Raw genomic sequence first — 20,402 nt, 5'->3', positions numbered from 1 at the left:
ATAATATAATATAACATAATATAATTATATTTTCAGCATTACTCAATATGTTATAATAAGTTTTTGTGTATATTAGCAACATACATACATGAAAACTTCTTGAGTGGAGGGAAAATATACCATATTACTGTATAATGAAATGAAAATATTCAAAGTTATAAATATCAAATTAGTGTAATAATCAAGTAATAAGCCAGTACAAAAACAAGCACAGCAGTAACGGACTCTGCAACATACAATCATCAACAGTGGGTAGGCCTATACCAAAAATAAAGATATCTGCCACATTAGCAACTTGTATGCAGTGTGAAGTTTAGGGACTGTGTTCTTCTGCCGCTACTGACAAACAAGATAAATAAAGTCTCAGAGCACCTTTGACAGTGATACATTACAAAGTCCAAAAGCGAGGTTGTAACACAAGTACATTTATACTACAGTTGGGTCCAGTTTACCTAAACCAAAAAAAAAAAAAAAAAAAAAACTCAGAGGATCAGAGAATAAAACCAATATGTGATTATACATTACAATACTATACTTGACTCTGTTTGGATCAACTTATTTCAACTTGAAATAAATTAAATCAAAGTTTTAAATTTTTGTGGCTTTACTAAATTTGTGTTATTGTTGAGCACATCTGCTGGAGTACATGTAAAAGTAGCGTTACTATGACATTTCATAATCTCAAAGGGGAAAATTAATTAATCTATGTAAATTAATTTATATAGCTAATTTTATTTCTCATGAGACATAAAAATCATTGTAGTCTAAATAGGTGGCAAACCAACCCGATCTCATGGCAATTCGTACATATTTTTACGAGGTAGCTAATTCGTAGGAATTTATACGACCTCACTCGTACGAATTTGTACGATTTTTGTTAAAACCGTACATACAGTATTTTACAAGTTGCCCAATTTGTATGAATTCGTACGAATGACGTACCCCTGACCCCACCCCTAAACCTACCCATCACTGGGGTTTCGTACAAATTCGTACGAATTAGCCACCTCGTACTCACTCGCACAAATTCGTATGCATTGGCCATGAGATAGTGTTGGGTAAACATTACTTATGAGAACAACTAGCTAGTTATAACAGCTTAAAATCTGCCCTTGAGTGGTCTCAAATATATTTGAATATTTTAAAATTAACTAAAGCGAGAAGAAAAGAGTAGCTAACAAGAAAGATGACATTTTATATAATAATGTTTATTTTTGTATAAAGGAACAACTGCACAGTGCAAGTAACTGTACTGTAGATGCATTCAGTTAGGGATAATGTACATCCAGCCGGTGGTTCTGTCAAAATAACCCCCGACAGGATGATGAGGACCCCGACACGAAGTGGAGGGGTCTTGATCAGCCTGAAGGGGGTTATTTTGAGAGAACCACCGGCTGGATGTACTTTATCCCACTTATTACACGGCTACATTTGCCACATAAGTAAATAATTAGACACGTAATATTGATCTGAGCTGAAATATTGTATTATGTCTTTAAACGCAAAGCTTCCACGGAGAGTTCAAACTAGATGGACATTTATACGGTATACAGTCATTAATATCACACCATTTCGCTACATAAATAATTATGGGGATAAGATATACTGATTTCAGATTAAACTGTTTTAAAATCGTACCTGTTTGTATCTCATAATCCAACAGTATACAAAACAATAGTCACAAAATGGCAGCAGCTGCGTTTTGCGTTGAAACAAGAGAGAGCGAGTCCACGATACTGGATGGCATAATTAAATAACTGTACACAAAATATTGAATATTGAGAGTTTTAATATTTTATTAGCTCACCAAACGCAAAACTTCCACGAAGAAAAAACGTTCCTAGCAGGCGTATAGCACTGCTGACTTCAGTGACCCGGATGAGCCCGCGTTATCTGCTTTGAGCGGTTGTTATCTTGGAAAAACATACCACTGGATGGTGCTATTGACCAATCAGAATCAAGCATTCCACAGAGCTGTGTAATAAAAATATAGAATGTATAGTTCTGGTCCAGATGCTGATTGGTCAATACCGGTTGTGTTAAAATATACAACGAAATAAAATGTCAACGAATATTTGTGTACAAAAATTCATCATTCATAGATTTAATGCAGTAAACATGAATCCATCAGCTGTCTGAGATATAAACCCTGAACAAGCATACTCTCAATGGCTCCATTTACCTGCACACTTGGTTCTGCTGACCAGCGGGGGTCCTGGCGGGCCGGTTCCACCCTCTCCAGGCCGGGTGAGAAGAACGCTGATGCGATACTCTGTATCAGGTTCCAGGTGCCAGACTTTATACGTTAGTGAATTGACTCCGTGTGTTTCAGACCATGGCGAATGACTGGCCCTGTACACAATCTCTCTGCGGATCACTGGCCCGTCGCCCACTATAGAGTTAGTGTTGAGTTGGATGATCAGATATGTGGGGCCAGAGCGCAGCAGCTGGGGTGGAGCTATCGGAGTGGGCGGGACTACAAAAGAGTAAAGGAGAAGAAAGAAAAAAGGTTTGAAACAGAATGCATTTGGACAGGAATCACCCTTTATTTAGCCTCAGTCTGTTTTAAATTGTGATATATTCTGAACAAATAAATAAATAAATAAATAACCCACAATTAAATCAGATTGAAATGATAATGGATCTTGTTTAAAACAAACTTCAGGTGTTTGTTTCTAATCTTCTTCAGAAGGATCTGCAGAGCTACTGGTTCTCCACACAGAAAGAACCAACACAAGGTTTGACTTTAGCACATTTAACTCGTATGTCTTTCTAGTGTTTAGGATTTATATTATCTATCCAACTTATGTTACATTACTGTGACTAGATGAGCCAAGTTTCTGAACATACTTGTTGCAGTTTAGTTTTAATAAAAGCTATTTTTTGACTATGGAGCAAGTTTTGTTGAACTTAGAAGAATCGCAAGATATAAAATAAATTTGATATTTTCTAAATCTAAATCTTAAAGTGGATTATTTGCAGTCAGAATCCTATTAAAATGATGAGTTTGTAATAATAATAATAATAATAATAATAATAATAATAATAATAATAAATCAAGTGTAAAGGCGAACATAAAAAAAATATATAAAAGTATAGTTTACGGACAAATTTTTTAATTAATAACCTGTTTAAATGTTTTTTTTTTTTTTTTAAACTGCGACGTGTTGTTATATTATAGTTTCAACAAAATATTAGTAATACAGATTTATTTCAATGTCAAATAAGTTAATTGTTTTATATTGTTGTTATAAGCCTTGTCTTAAATACTGAGATAATAAAGTACCTAACCTGAATAAATGCATCATTGTTGGCTTTAAAGACCCCCTGCAGTCAAGCCATAAAATAGCTTGTATGTAACTCTACACCCTTGCTTCACCCTTGCTTCAAAAATAAAAATACAAATGCATCACGTACGTAATTGTAAAAATAATATACAACTGTTATTATAATGATGTATATGTCTTGATCTGGTTAATACTTAACCTATAAATACGTATTATATATATATATATATATATAGCAAATAGAAAAGCTCAGTGGAAGGTCAGACAGAAGCAGGTTTTATGTATTAAAAGCATATTTCTAATTCAATGTTTTTTGTTTTTTAACTGATATCTGAGAGTGTCACTGTCACATTCAAATGAATTAAACTTGTATCCTGATTGCTTAGTTTTTCTAATCTCTCAATTTAAATGAATCATCATCTCTGTATGAGATACTATCAGTAACAAACTGTGAAACCTTGACTTTCATATAAAGCAAATTAGAATCAACATGTTAATGGGAGCACAGATGCAGATAAACATGCCTGAACACAGAGTTCCATTACCAGACGGGTTTCTGGCCAGTGGTCTGTTAATGTATATATTGCACCATACAAGGTATAACCGGAGGAACAACTTGGCTTGGCAAATCTGGAAAATGTATAAAAATGATGCCAAATTTTGTGTTCAATATAAAGCTGATCATATTATACTTGTCACGTGTCAGTGAACTTTCAGTTAGTGTTTTGATTTATTCCTGTTTGTTCTTTTCCCGCCACTCCTTCGTTTCTATGGTTACTCTCGTTATCAGTTCAGTTGTATCACCTGTGTTTAGTTAATCAGTGTCATCTGTGTTTGTATTTAAGTTCCATCTGTTCAGTCAGTCTTTGTCCGATCTCCGTTACATTTAGTGTGTGGTACTATCTGTTCTGCTGTCCTGTTTTATTACATTAAACCTTCGTTTGTGGAAAATATATCCTTGTCTCCATCTGCCTTCCTGCAACCACCCGTGACAATACTCTACACACACGGTAAGTGTGTTAGGCAAGTCATAATTTGAGTGTTCATATTGTAAGTAAAGAGTCATGCCAGTATGTCTTTTGATAGACAGGAAATTGCCTGAATGGAGCAGTGCAGCAATTTGGCCTGTTGCTCTTTTAGTCGTGTGTGTGTGATAAAATATGAAACTGTGACATAAATACAGCACACTTCAGCAGCTAATAACGGAAGTTAACTAATAAAGCATAGCCAATTTGAAGTACACAATTCACCACCCAAACAAAACACAACAACAGTGATTACTCCTTTTGTTTAGTGGATTTTCAGTGACATTACCTCAGTTCCAGAAGAAACGTGAGTCATTCACGCTTTCAGTCATGCCACCATCACGAGAGGCACTTGTAGGGAGCGGAATCATTACTAGGGCCATAAAGAGGCAGCATGGGGTCATTTGCATGACTGATTGCACCAGAAATTCTGTTATTTTGGGGTGAGATATGTCTCTGATTGGTGGTTATGACCGTAATCAGTCTGCCGGTACTCTCGAGTGCTCTAGTCAAAGAGGTTACAACTTACTCAGGCTTTTGCTGAAGAGATCTCTAGGTAGGGACGTGATGTTACAGTAAATCAGAGAGACACACTTAGGTGTTGTGTTTGATTGGAAGTTCAGAGGGATCAGAAGACTCCAGAACGTTCTGTACTTTAAGAAGATAACCTGGCGATAGCTAAGAATAATGGCTGACTGCTAGCATGATAAAACGGGTGGTATCTGTATTGTTGTAATTATTGGCATTGGCCAAAAGCTTTTCTGTTGTATAACGTCTGGAATTTATTGTTCATTATTCTAGTAGAGAACCTTCTACTCGGGCATCTGACATTGATTAAATATTTTATTTAAAACAGCATATTTTAAAGGGTTATTACACCTAAAAATGTAAATTCTGTCATAATTTATATCCTATTATATCTGTCATCATTTGTATTGTCAATGTGTGAACAGCTTGTAATGAAACTTAAAAAAACGAGACATTCCCTGACTTCTTAGGTTGTCTATGGAAGCCTGTAGATTGATTTTTATGTGAAGGCTCCTGTGAGCCTTTCTTCCATTCAATGACACATGAAATTAATGCTTATAAAATGTTCAGGATAATGAAGAAAGAGCCATTACAGTAATGTCAGTGTGTCATACGAAGAAAAGAGATTAAATCAAACTATATGGTATCACATAGTCAGATCCATAGTCTCAAATATACTTTATAATTGCACACCTTAGAACATCCATCAATCAGAATTAAGCATTCAACAGCTCCATGGTATAGACATATGTAACAAATTTTAAGTTATTTAAAGACTCACTAGGACATTGAATGTTTTTTTTTTCATACCTCTGACGATTAGTTCTGCAAAGTTTGACACTGCAGCTCCATATGTTGACTGAGTGAGGCATCGGTAGAGGTCCTGCTCTCCACGTTGGGCTCCGCCCACCTGAAACCATGCAACCAATCGACGCTCTCCTACTGATGACGTCACTGAGTATGGTGACATCAAAACACCGTTACGCCTCTGAAAGAGAGAGAGGTACGTGATGCAGAATTTATCATCTATGTGATCTCACTGTCTTATCAATCTTAATCTATATTTACACAAACACAAATTAATATTACATAAAAATGGATATGCAAAACATTTTGATCAGTGAGATAAAAGTCATAACCAAATTTACAGCAGCTGTCTGTAATTGTTTGGACCACTCTTTTCTGGACCAAAGCAACATAGTTTAATTATGACACAAAACAATGAACACAAGCATTTCCACCAGATGCATGACAACAACACTGAAAGATTTTCCCCTTTAATATTCATGATTAATAACTCCTTAATAACTCCACAAATCTCTCACATTGGTAGTATGGGAAGCGGAACTCAATCCTGCAAATGTTTGGAAAATTCAAGATGTATCAAGTCAAGTAGGAAATATTGTAATTACAAGTTCCAAGCACATGAATGTCAGAGCAAATTGATATATAATGAATGTTATGTAATAAAAGTAAAGCATTTATTAAAATTTAGCAGTCTAAAGTATTTATTAAAATGAGTTCATTTTAATTTCAACAAAGTAATACATTATTAAAATCAAAAATTTAATCTGAATTATTTAATGGACCTTAACAAAAGGAAATTAACAATGAACAGTTTATTAAATATTAAATGATCAGATTTTTTTAAATATTGTAACATGTATTGCTCATTGTTTGTTAATGTTAGTTAATACAGAAACTAACGTTAACTAAAAGGAGCTTATTGTAAATTATTACCGAAAGTCTCTTTTTACATTTTTATTTTTTTTATTTTTATTTTTTTACAGTGTATATATTTTAATGATTTTAAAGGAGTGATGTACAGAATTTGGTACAGCAATCATCATTATTAGTATTTCTTAAAATATGTTCATGGTTTTAATGAGTTGTCTATCCATGATTTAGTTTTTTTCTTTCCTGGTGCATAATGAGCAAAACAAAACTCAGTGCTCTCATAAAGAACTGGCATATATTGATTGTGTGCTTAGCAGTAATGATGTAAATCATTGATTTCCTCCATTGTTTAAACCCAGCTAGCATCTCTGAATAGCCTATAATATGAGAGAATAAGAGCAGAAGGTGTCAAGTGCATAAAACTAGTGCTGTATTCAGAAAGTGAGATGCAGAGCCCTCATAAAGCGAAGGAACATAGTCCCTTCATTCCTTTAAATGCACAAACCCACCAGGTGTTTGGACAAAGCAGTAGCTCACGGAGGAATTGATCCCAAAATTACTGAATGACAGAAAGAGCCTGCCATTCAAAAAAAGAGAGATAGATTAGAAAAAAAAAAAAAAAAAAAAAAAAAGAAGTTCACCCTACATTCTGGCATCATTTAGTTCCATTTTGATTTCCTTTGGAACAATTTCCATTCAGAAATTACTAGTAAATGTAAAAAAGAATTACAAAGAAACAGAAAATAACACATTGAATTAAATGTTACATTTTGAGGTAGAAAGACGGAAATAATATTTATTGTAAAATGTACTCCATGTTTTATTTACAACTTAAAAATAAATTATGTACAGTGTATTTTATGTGAAACTTCTTGAAATTTGATCTTTTCCAAGCACAAAGCGTATCTACTTTGATGGCTTTTAAGTTATTTTAGAAATATTGATATACTATTATGTATTAATGTTTTGAATTAGCTTTAATTGTATACTTTCAGTTTTAATTTATATTAAGTGTTAGTAAAAGGTTTGTGTGTGTTTCTATTTTGTTTTTATTTCAGTTTTAGTTGAATAATTTTAGTACTTCAATAATTAAAGTAACTTCAACTTATTTTATTTCAGTTAGGTGTCAAGGCAACATTTCTACTACAATAGATTTAGTTTGAGTTAACAAGAACAACACTAGCTTGGAAGACTAGGAATATTGTGAATAAGTCATATAGACTACTTTTAAAATATATTTATGGTGTTTTTTCTTCTTGTTTGGAGCAAGGCAGCCTGTGGTCACCATCTGCTTTAATTATAATGCAAATACCATCGGGAACACTGCAAAATATCTCCTTTTTTTTTCAAAGAAGAAAGTAAGTTATGGTTGGAACAGCATGAGGGTGAGTAAATGATTGCAGGATTTACATTTTTGGGAGAACGTTTCCTAAACCTCACATAATTTAGGACATCTAACAACACAACATTTTGTTGGCTGAAAGTGCACTTTCAACAACCTTAATCTTTCCTGAATTGCTGAAAAGCATCGGAATATAAACACATCAATTAAACTTGGAGCAAAACTTTCTAATATCAGCACATGTTTTGAACTATTCCCCTCTGCCTAAGAAAGAACATGGCGGCAGAGATTCTACAAGTGAACTGATGTACACAGACAGACAGTGTTTGTAAACTGAAGTGCGAACATAGCCAAGAGATAATCTCAGTCCAATGAGGATTTGCTCAAAGCCAAAACAGAATCAAAACAGAAGATGCAATTAAAGCATCTGAACTGCCACCACATGACAAGAGACCCCAGGTTAAATTACTAAACAGGAAAGATGGGCTGTCACTTCCTGTTTGTTGCTGCCACGTGGTTTGATTTGGAGCTCTGTCAAGTTGATTCTTAATCCTCTGATTTCTTCTTAAAATCAGTTTTATAACCTATCATTTTCTCTTTCTACATCGGGTGAACATATCCCTAATAGTATATCAAAAACAAACAGAATGCTTTGACATCGCTAGTTGTATCCGATTCCGCGAACATCTGCAACTTTAGCCCATTAGCATCACTAGCGTGGTAAAGGCTGCTCTTGTTTACACTCTTCTCACTCAGAAAATCTGTTCTAATGGTGTAATGGATGTGTGTCCACCTTTGAGTGCAGGTGAGAACAGGAGTTAGAGCTGGAGGCCATGTTACACTTTCAGATATAAAAAAAAGAAAAAAAAATCCCTTGTTTGTCTTGCTCTGGCTACCGTGTATAGACTTCCAGGGCCCTATATTGACTTTCTAAAAGAGTTTGCAGATTTTCTCTCGCCATTTTAACATTCACCTATAGATGATGCGATAGGAGTTGCATTTACAGGTATACTAAACTCTTTTGGGATCAAGCAAAACCTCAACAGACCCACTCATCATTTTAATCATACACTAGATTTAATTATATTGCATGGCACCATTTTTACTGAAATAGATATTCTACTGCAAAGTGATGATGTCACTGATCGCCTTGAAACATGCATACTCCGCACTGCTGATATTTGCCATATAACTCTGTGTTAACGACCAGGTAAAACAATTATCCCAACCACTAAAGACAGATTCACAAATAACTTGATTTATTTGGTTATTCACAGATAATCTTCCGCTCCATGGCAGCTTTCTGTATCCCATTCTCATTTACATATTTTAAAATGGTGTTGCGTTAGGTTACGACACATGCATCTGTCATGTCAAACCTGGCACTAAATCTTTTTATAGAGCTTGACAGTCATTGACATTATGAACTGTCTTTCTGTAGAAAAAGAGTTGCACAGTTCTTTAGAATGTCTTGATTTGTGTGTCCAGTATGAACAGAAGAAAGTAATATGCGTAAGGAACAATGTGAGGGCGAGTAAGAAAATAAGTTCAACATTTTAGTTAGTAAAGTAATTTTTTTTTATACAGGCCTACTTGCAATAAATGCAGTATAAGTGCAAGTTGAATGTTTTTATGCAAAACTGTAACAACCTTATTAGGTATCATTTAAATGCATATGCGGGTTTTTAGCAATAACTGATATAAGGAAATATCAGTGTGAAGTGTTTTGCCTGTGGTGAAGATTTGAAGAAGACATTAACTTTAACATTAATTAAAGGCTGGGAACTGGGAGGAGTGTGAGTCTGATGGGATAGTGTGTGTGTGTTTATATGCATAAACGTGTAAAGGTGCTAATCACAATTTTTGCAAAAGTAGAGGGACAATTAAAGTGAGAAAATTTAAATGTTCACATTATTATGTGTTATTTACATGTGCTATTTACATGTGTTATTTACAAAGATTTTTCACAAGACTTTATTTTACATCATAAAAAGTGAGCTCTCGTGCAAAGGTTAGGTCAAATAAAACAGTTTTGGCCAAATTCTAGCATGCCTTTTTGGATAAGTAAATCTTATAATGAGTGAATAAACAATTTTGATTGTGTTGATTAAAATATGCTTATATTTTAAGCAATACTTGATGATATACCATGATGATTATGCGGCCTTAGAAGGCAGCTGCCTATGTAGAGAGTATATGCAGTGGCAAAGAGGTTCACTAGGTTCAGCTCACAAGGAACAGAGCTAGTGTTGGCCTCTGTCTTGAAATAGGTTTTCCAATTGGATTTGCATACAAAACAACCAGTGCATTGAAAATAAACGGTGGGGAAAAAGGAATTGTCCTCCTAACTAAAGCCTGGGGACTCACATCCGGTGCTAAAATCTCAAAATGTAAAAGGGCCCACAGCAACTTCAGTCACCCAGAAAGTGTTTCAGATAAGCTCTGAGAACTATATGAAGAGAGGATCCAGTCAATGATGGAGCAAGAACTCTGTGTTAGTTCAAGTCCACTTCGACTGCCTGGAGAGAGAGATTATACGCTGGGAAAAAGAAAATGTAGTAAAGTTTGTAGCGTTTCAGTAAAGAGAAAACTGCCATTAGTTTGTTGTACAGGTGAGTTGGCATTACCTGCTCTGGCTTTCCAGCCTGTCGCACCTCCTCCGGTGCCATTGGGACAGCTGCAGGGTCATCAGCTGGACACCGCCGTTCATAGATGTTTCGCCCCCATGACCAGTACATCTCCAGGCGGGGGGGCCGGTGGCATGCTGGGGACGTCTCCCCACCACCCCCTGCAGCTGCCTTCACTGGGGTGATGATCCCCACCCCATTTCTTTCCTCCTCAACCAAAGCCAGTAGCTCCCTTTCTCCGCTTCCTCTTCCAGCACCCCCGTGGCTTTCCTCAGCCTTGAGCCTGTTACGCCCACTCCGTGTAGCAGCTGGACTGCTGCTTTGCCCACGAAGCCTCGACAGCCAATCTCCACAGGGTGAACCGTTGCTTTCCAGCCAGCATCTTGGCACTCTGCTGCTAACTCGGCGTACTTCTGGTGCTTCCTTTCGTGGGCTGCTGCCATATTCTCCTCCCAGGGGATGGTTAACTCAATGAGGAGGGCTCGCTTCGCCACTGTAGACCACATGACTATGTCTGGTCGGAGAGTGGTAGTCATGATCTCTTTTGGAAAGACCAGCTGTTTCCTAAGATCTGCCAGCATCTGCCACTCTTTACCAGGTGCGAGCATGCTGCTCTTCTTCTCAGGAAATAGATGTATACCGCCGGGCTTTACAAATCCTGTCAGGGCATGCTCTCTTGTTGCCGGTGACTGGTTTGCTGCCACCCTACAGCCCTCCAGGATCTCGGCCAGTTTCGTCAGGATTGTATCATGGCGCCACCTGAAGCGTCCCTGGGTCAGTGCCACTCTGCATCCTGACAAAGTGTGTTGGAGACTTGCCTTGGCGCTCCCGCACAGATGACAGCCCACCTCATCACCATACCACAGTGTGAGATTCCTAGGGCATGGAAGGGTGTCGTAGGTCGCCCTCAACAGGAAACTAAGCCTGGATTGAGGCGTCCTCCAGATATCCGCCCAGGTAATACGCCTGTTTATGGTAGCATCCCATCTCATCCAGGCTCCTTGCGTGCCCTGGGATATTGCCTTCAGATGGAAACGCTCCTTCTCCAGTCTGGTGATTTCGTCCACCACCATGATCTTCTGCTGTCTCTTGGTGGCTTTGGACCAGAACTGCTGCGCTGCTCCCCAGCCCAGCCCAGCACGACTGGTCTGGACGGCCCCCATCACTTCTCTGTGTTGCAGACTGGCGATGGCACGCTCCACCTCTGTTTGCGCCTTCCATTTGCGACCTGTGCGGATGGGGACGTTCACACTCCTTATGAGCGGGTCTGCTGAGTTCTTTAGTTCCAGCACAAGGCGAGCCTTCTCCTGCCTATATCCGAGGCTGATGGATTTGATAGGGAGCTCCAGCATGCTCCGACCGAAGAGCCCTGCATCTGAAAAGCATCGGGGCAAGCCTAGCCACTTACGGATGTAGTTGTTGGCTAGGCTATCCATCCTGCTGACATGTGATGAAGCGATTTCACAGATCTTAAGGGGCCACAGGATACGTTGGTACAGGATGTGCTGATAGCACCACACCTTGTGCTTCCCGGGTAGTTGACTCTGCTCAATCTTTGCCAGACCTTCTGCGAGTTGCTGTTTGGCTATCTTTCCCATCTGCCTGTCTGACAAGTCTGCCGTGTACAGCCTCCCCAGGCTTCGCAGTGGTTTTTCGTCCAGTCGTGGAATGGGCTCCCCTCCTGCGACAAAGCTGTCCTGGACTTGCATTACTCCTTTCCTTATCGACAGGCTTCTTGATTTTTCCGCCTTGACCTTCATCCTCGCCCATGTGAGAAGTTCATCAAAGCGCCTGAGGAGCCTGTTTATACAAGGAGCCATTTGAAGGATGCTTGTCACATCGTCCATGTAGCTCCTCAGGGGTGGTAGCCTCACGCCCGATGGTAATTTGATACCTCCAACTACCTGCCTGGCCCCTATTAGGATTACCTCGAAAGCCATCACAAACAGGATGGGGGAGATGGCGCACCCCATCGCAATTCCACGTTCTAACTGCTGCCATCCTGTCGTGTAGCCCTCTAGTGTGAAACACATGTGCAGGTTGCTGAAGTATCTGGCGATGGTGTTCTTTACACACCCCGGGAAATGGAAGAACTCCAAGGCGAAATCAATCAGCCTGTGTGGAACTGAGCCATATGCGTTGGCCAGGTCCAACCAAACCACATGGACATCACTCTTCTCTCTCCTGGCGCGCTGGATCTGCTCCCAAATCAGCGAAGAGTGCTCAATGCATCCTTGAAAGCCGGGAATTCCAGCCTTTTGGCAGCCTGTATCGATGTACCCATTTGCCATGAGAAAGTTGGTCATTCTCTTTGCCAGAATGGAGAAGAAAACCTTTCCCTCTACGTTCAACAAGGCAACGCTTCTGAACTGGCTGATGGTCTGGGAGTTCTGCTCCTTGGGAATAAATACACCGACGGCCTGCTGCCACTCTGCTGGGACTTGCTGCTTCCTCCAAGCTGTTTTCATTAGCTTCCATAGTGCCTTTACTACCTGCGGGCAGTTCTTGTAGAGCTTGTAGGGAAGCCCATTCGGCCCTGGGGCTGATGCTGACCTTGCCTTCCTGATTACCTCCTCCACTTCTCGCAACTTGGGTGGAGAACTGTCGAAAGGTAAAGTTGGGGGGGCTGGCCGTGGTACATACCCTGGAGAACCTAGATGTGATGTTCGTTTGCTGTCACTGTACTGGCTCTTGATGTGTTGCTCCAGCTCCTCCTTACTGACGTTCAGCTTGCCGCTTCTCTTTTCGTCCAACAACTGCCGGGCATACTTGAAGGGATCTCTGAAAAAGTTGGTTCTCTCTTTCTCTCTTCTCTTCCTCCTCCTCCTAATCCTCTCCACTCTCCTCAGCCTGGCGAGGTTTTGTCTGACCTCGTCCCACAGGACCTTCAGGCCTTCCTTCTCCTGAGATGTAGCCTTCCTCCAGTTCCGACGGAGCTGGCGCCTTGCTTTAATGAGCTGTTCGATCTCTCTCTCTCTCTCTCTCTCTCTCTCTCTCTCTCTCTCTCTCTCTCTCTCTCTCTCTCTCTCTCTCTCTCTCTCTTCTTCCTTTGGCTGGGGCCGTGGGCTCTTTCTTACTGACCTCGCCAAACCTCTCTCTGCATACCTCGAAGATGATGTCCCCCATGATGTTCAGTTTGCTCTCGACGCTTCCTCTCAACGCCAGCTCCAACAGTTGGCTCACGTCAGCATCCAGTCTCTGCCACGCCACCCGGTCATTCGCTTTTGGCCACTTGATCTTTTCGCGCCTCCCTGGCTGCTTTGTTACTGGCTTTATCAGGTGTGCCTCTGGCGGGCTGGTGTCCTCGTGATCGCAGGGTACTTTCTCCATCATGGGGTTTCTTTCTGCCACATCAGGAGACTCAGCACCAGTGGGTCCTGCAGCACTGTGGTTGCACTCCTGGCTTCGGGACCCTGTCGTCTGACCTGCTTCCTGAGCAGTGCGATGTTGCTGGTCTGCCTGTCTCAAACACTTCATCTTCCCTTGATGGATACGCAGTCCCCTGCTTGATGTCACCTTCTCCCATCCACATGCACACTTCCGGAGGATTTTCTCGTTGTCGTTATTCGATCCTGTCATTGCCTTTTGGTCCGTCCTTGTGGGCCCATCTTCCATCCCGCCTCTCGGTGGGCCCTCGGGCTGTCGAGGTTCACTAGGTTCAGCTCACAAGGAACAGAGCTAGTGTTGGCCTCTGTCTTGAAATAGGTTTTCCAATTGGATTTGCATACAAAACAACCAGTGCATTGAAAAGAAACGGTGGGGAAAAAGGAATTGTCCTCCTAACTAAAGCCTGGGGACTCACATCCGGTGCTAAAATCTCAAAATGTAAAAGGGCCCACAGCAACTTCAGTCACCCAGAAAGTGTTTCAGATAAGCTCTGAGAACTATATGAAGAGAGGATCCAGTCAATGATGGAGCAAGAACTCTGTGTTAGTTCAAGTCCACTTCGACTGCCTGGAGAGAGAGATTATACGCTGGGAAAAAGAAAATGTAGTAAAGTTTGTAGCGTTTCAGTAAAGAGAAAACTGCCACTAGTTTGTTGTACAGGTGAGTTGGCATTACCTGCTCTGGCTTTCCAGCCTGTCGCACCTCCTCCGGTGCCATTGGGACAGCTGCAGGGTCATCAGCTGGAGGTTGTGATACATGTCTTTTGGTGTGAAATATAAACATAATAATAACTTACATTGTTAGTAATATTTCAAAATGAACACTTACTTGACATGTTGATTATGCATATCCATCACTTTTGCCCCCCACAATAAAAACTACAGAGCAGAGCAGTCTGCTATACTGTTGTAAAGATCAACATTAAAATCAGAATTTTATCTTACCTTTCGACCATAGCAATATCAGCAATTGCACCAAACTGCAAATTTGTGCCTCTGAATACAATTTCTCCTCCTCGAGCAATGAGCTCCAAATTCTCACTTTATCATGAGCCATTAAAGCCTAATGTATCACATACTCAACAGAAAACACATTCCAGCTTTTTTAAAGATATATAATTAAACATTTTCGTTAAATATATAAACCTTAAACAATAATTCAAAATGTTAAACAATAAATCTTGATTTATAATTATAATTACAGGTACTTATAATTATTTTTTTTCCTTTTACAGAGGAATTTTGTGCACAACCAATCATCCACAACCAATCATCCAAGGATTTTATATAAAAAAGCTGATTAGAGAATGTGGAAGTGGTTAAAAAACACTAAAACAACTTTAACCATGCATGTAAATGCAAATCTGAACAAATGATCAAGAACAAAAAACGCTTGCCTGCTCTGGGAGAGAGTGAGTCAGAGAAAAATATGAAGTATCATAACAACAACATTTAAAATATTTAGATAGACATGTCAAGTAGTAGAACATTTGCATAATTCAGTATGTTAGTTGATATTACTCTTGTCTAGTTCTGATCTGAGTGACGTGCAGAGACAGCAACATTTTTTGATTTTATAGAGAGATTTTATGATTTCATTTTATAGAGTCTACACTCATCCGTGTATCATATTGTACAAGGTTTAAAACATTTAAATAGACATATCAAATAGTAGAAAATGAGTGGGGGTGTGTGTGTGTGTGTGTGTGTGCGTGTGCGTGTGCGCGTGTGCGTGCGCGACGCGTGTGTGTATGGGTAGGGGCAATGCAGACAATTAATGTGCTTAAAATGACCTAATTTTCATGCTATGTTAATTTTATGTTAGATAATGATTTATCTAGCATATCTAGTAGTTCTCACTCAAAAGAATATGGGACTTGAACCACTATTTCTTTATTCATAGAAAGGGCTATTTATATTGTTTATTCATACGACTACAAAGAACTGCTTTAGGTGTAAAAATTAGGGAAAAAATTGAAAAATTACTCTGTGTACCTTTAACACCAAACAACTAGTGTCATGCACTGCTTCTGAACATGGGCAGAATTTCCAGAGTGGATTTTCAATTTGCTGTAGCTTCCTTTAATATTGGACTGTTCTAACACAACCAAGTTCAAACTTGTGTGACCTTTCCAGTGTAATGGAATATACTGAACCTCTCAACAACATGAATGAGAGAGTGAAACTGTTGTAAAACAAGAATCAACATGGCCTAGGGTGAGACCTCTGCTCTAATACCAAACATAAAAACTGAAGGAGAGGACATATCGACCGGATAGGAGGCGTTCTAACAGGATTCAAAACAGCTAGATGGAGCACATCACAATGGAACACAATCCCATCGTTTAAGGAAGCAGTTTTAATACTTACTTTTTCTAACTTGACACTCTATCATAAATGCCGCACATTGTGTGAGAGACAACAATGAGGTGAGTCATGAGGAAATACACAATATACACCAAATATAATATCGAGCGCATGTGTGAGTCAACAATTTAAAAATATCGCTTTAAGACACAGGTGTCAAACTCACTTGATTAGCTGATCAGGTGTGTTTAATTAGGGTTGAAGCTAAACTCTGCAGGGCTGTGGCCCTGCAGGAACTGAGTTTGACACCCCTGCTTTAAGAGGTGCCACACTTATAAGGCTCAAGATTTGGCTGGTTAGCATGGTGGCTTTTGAAACATGTGAAATACATTTTATTTGCCTTTGAAGTCAAAACTTATTTTACTCGCTAGTGGTTTTTGGACTGTGCAACTTTTGTGGTGCCACCAGCCAAAAAAAATCACAGTCATTGTCACGTTGGTTTGGCTTTTGATTTATGTCTTCATGTCTTATATTTTGTAATTTTGCCTCAGTTACGTCTCATGCTCCCTGCATGACGTGCTTTTCTTGCTCCTCGTGTTATCCTGCCATGTGCTCCCCTTGTGAATGTGTCATGATCTGATTGGTTGTTTCAGGTCATGTGTTTTTCAGTTCTGTTTTGTCATTGGTTCATTGTCTTGATCATTCTCAGGTGTTTCTTGTTACTCATTAGTCTTTGTGTATAAATAGGCCTCATGTAACCACTGTTTGGTAAGTCTATGTTTCTCAAGCCAAGTCTTTATTTGTTTTATGTTTGATCATGTTTGGGAAATAAAGCTGCACTTGGGTTTTATCAACTTGACTGCAGTGGACTCTGTACAGTCATGAAGTAATTTTCCTGTTGTAAAGTGATTCTATGGCATGTGTGACTCAGGTTATTGCCTGAAAACATTCTGTGGTCCATGAGCAAATATAGAAGATTTCAAATTGCTTCTGGGGGGCCCTGCACCAGACAAGCAGCTGCCATTGAGATTAATGAGAATGTTAATGGGTATCTCCAAGTATTATTGACCTATTAGTTTCACCATAAATCATAAACTGGATGTGAGAAGGGAATACTAAATATAATTCCTCAAGAAGATTATGTATGGTTAGCTGTAAGTGAATTCTGTTTTCAGTGATGCATTATAAAAGGTACAGTTACAAAATAGAGATATACATAACACGTTAAGTACAATGCATTTTGTTTATAAATGCTCCTATGGAAGCCTGTTTCTACCACTGAATAAAAAAAATAAAGGTAATTGTGACTTACCTCACAATTCTGATTTTTTTTTTCATTTTTTTTTTTCCAGAATTGCGAGATATAGACTCTCAATTCGTAGAAAAAAAAGTCATAATTGCGAGTTTCTCACAATTATGACTTTTTTTCTTGCAATTGTGAGTTTATACCCTGCAATTCTGACATAACTCGCTATTGTGAGTTTATATCTTGCAATTGTGAATAAAAAGTCAGAATTGCAAGATAAATAGTAGCAATTATCTTTTAAATTTGTTTTATTCCATGCTTCCATATGTTCCATTACATTTTTAAAGGAAAATGTATATTTCTCCCCTGATACATTTCCATAGACATTTGTGTTTATAAAACAGTTATATTGGTGAAAATTATAATCTTATCACAAACAGAAAAGTGTGTTGTAGCAATTTTGGGTTGAGCTTTGTCGATGTTCTACACTGCAAAATATTTCTTAAAATTAAGACATACAAATATATATTTAGAAATATTTATCTTAACACTAGAACGGCCATGGCGGTCATTTTGACCGTTTTGAATTTTATATCTGCAATAACTTTGTTGAAAAAATAAATACAATCCTGCTGGCACCTGACTTTTCCTAAAAGTGTCTGTATTTTCATTTAAAATGTGTTTCATATAAATTACACAAGGCAAAAAACCAAATGAACATATTTACCTATTTCGGCCATAGGTGGTCATATTGACCGCACTGAATTTCGCGGTATTATTATAGGCTATACTAATATACACAACAATAAAATGTGGTAAAAAATACACTAAACATATTCAACAACAAATCATTTAAATGTAATGATATTCAGAACAGAACAAGAATGAAAAAAATAACTATAAACAAGCCAAAATGAAATAGGCTTCTTTATAAGCGAAAGTGAAAGTAAGCGGCGTTGGGCTCACGTAACTCTCTAATTAGAATCAAAATGTTTCAACATTTGCGATTGTATTTGAATGGTAAACTATTCTTTATTATAGGCTTTGTACTTCACTCATGTTCCAGTATCGACGGAAAAAATCATCCTCTTCACGCGCAAAATGGTACGAATTGTAGGCTACTGACAAACAGAGCAGTGGAATTTTTATATGTTAGGTTGACTATTTTATTATTATATTTTATAATAGCTATAATGAACAGGCTGCAATGTCAAGATTGCAATGCTGGAATATGGTGTGTGTGTGTGTCGGCGGTCGCGGGCGCGATCGAACAGAAACATGAAAACATAGGCTATACGCCGTCATTTTGTTCAGGACATCTACGGATATTATATATTTATAAATGTATAATTAAACTTGTTTAAATGTACAGTTTGGTTTTGTTTTTAAAAGACATCATCATTAATGCATTTGTTTTTACAATAAATGCATTAATCTCTCAATTGGGTATTTATCATTAAAGATATAGCCTAGTTTGGAATCTAGCGGTCAGAATGACCGCTTGCGGCAGTTCTAGTAGTTATGGAATTCTGGCACTTCTAGTGTTAAAACAACAGAAAATGTGCCAAAAAGGCATTAGTATCTTATGCAATTTTCTTCCCAAGGATACTTATCTTGTTTTAAAGATGATTAGATATTCTACAAAAACAAAAAGGCTAATATTTTTGAAAAATATTTTACTTGACTCACTGTTATTCAAGTTTGACTTGTGTATATTTTTGTAACACTGCGCATAATGTAGAGATAAATGACATTTAATAATAAAATAAGTCCAACTATCCTCTACACATTAAATAGGGCCGGGAAGTGCAATTGCCGCTGCTTAATTAAAAAGGAAGTGCACTGAATTTTAATGAGTTTTTTTTTTCTTTTCTGAAGGTCACATGTTTCCGACTTCCAGCAGTTTAAAGTCCTAAATATAGTTTGTCTAAGCTTGCTGCTTCATTAAGCAATAGCAGCTTATGACAATTTGGTCACACTTTAATTTAGTGTCCAATTATCACTTTTAACTAGTTGCTTATTAGCATGCATATTACTAGGATATTGGTTGTTTATTAGTACTTATAAAGCACAAATGGCTTATTCTGCATGAACATATTCTACATCTCTTAATCCTACCCAGTTCCTACCCTAAAATTAACAACTAACTTACTAACTAATAAGCAATTATTAGGAGGTTATTGAGGCAAAAGTCATTGGACTGAAAATTCAAATTCAAATCCCTCATACACACTAACCTCCATCAGGAAGGGATCAGTCTTAGCAGATCGTCCGGTTGCCACACACTGAAATGTGGCGTTCTGCCCCGCGTTCACCTCCACATCCCCAAGTCTGGAGAAATGAGGCACTTTATCTGTGGAAAAAGAGAAGTAACAATTATTACTATATTATCCAATTAAAACTCAAAAAGAACAGCAAAGCAAACACACACTTTATGAGGTGCAAATTAATAATATAATATAATATAATATAATATAATATAATATAATATAATATAATATAATATAAAACTGCACACTCTATTAAAGGAATAGTTCGCTTAAAAATGAAAATCCTGTTGAAGAAAGAAATTCATACAGGTTTGAAACAACTTGAGGGTGAGTAAATGATGACAGGATTTTCATTTTTAAGTGAACTATTCCTTTAAGCACATTTATTTCTAAAGATTTCGGCACAACAAGTACCCTCATACCTTAACAAAGGCTACTTGTTGTGCCGAAACGTTGGTAATAAACGTGCTTAACAGAGTGTGCTGTTGTTTTGTTTAATGTCTTGAATGAAGTTTATGTTTATGTTTTGAGATCTTCAAGATTATTAATAAACTGCTCTTTGGTTATTTATGATTCTCGTTCCACTGTATATAAGTTTGGATATACTTATAGTAGTAGTTGTATAATTTATTTTCAATCATTCATTCATTCATTTTTAGTTTTTAATTCATTATGTGTCGATATTTAGAATTATGAAACCTGAGGTT

General features: G+C 38.1%; 1 protein-coding gene across 4 annotated transcripts in view; it reads right to left on the bottom strand.

Annotated features, from left to right (window-relative positions):
- ptprua (protein tyrosine phosphatase receptor type Ua) overlaps positions 1-20,402 on the bottom strand; it is a 582,203-nt gene that overhangs the window by 298,737 nt on the left and 263,064 nt on the right. For all 4 annotated transcript variants that reach the window (XM_079878073.1, XM_079878074.1, XM_079878075.1 and 1 more), the window contains exons 5-7: positions 19,663-19,778; positions 5,651-5,828; positions 2,183-2,476 (exon numbers count right to left, since the gene is read on the bottom strand). In XM_079878073.1, the coding sequence (XP_079734199.1) occupies positions 2,183-2,476; positions 5,651-5,828; positions 19,663-19,778 (588 nt within the window). The remainder of the gene's footprint in view (positions 1-2,182; positions 2,477-5,650; positions 5,829-19,662; positions 19,779-20,402) is intronic.

Source organism: Squalius cephalus, assembly GCF_949319135.1.
Source record: "Squalius cephalus genome assembly, chromosome: 8".
Lineage (NCBI taxonomy): Eukaryota > Metazoa > Chordata > Actinopteri > Cypriniformes > Leuciscidae > Squalius > Squalius cephalus.
Note: the sequence above shows the minus strand (reverse complement) of the source record. Positions and strands in the feature narration are given on the sequence as shown.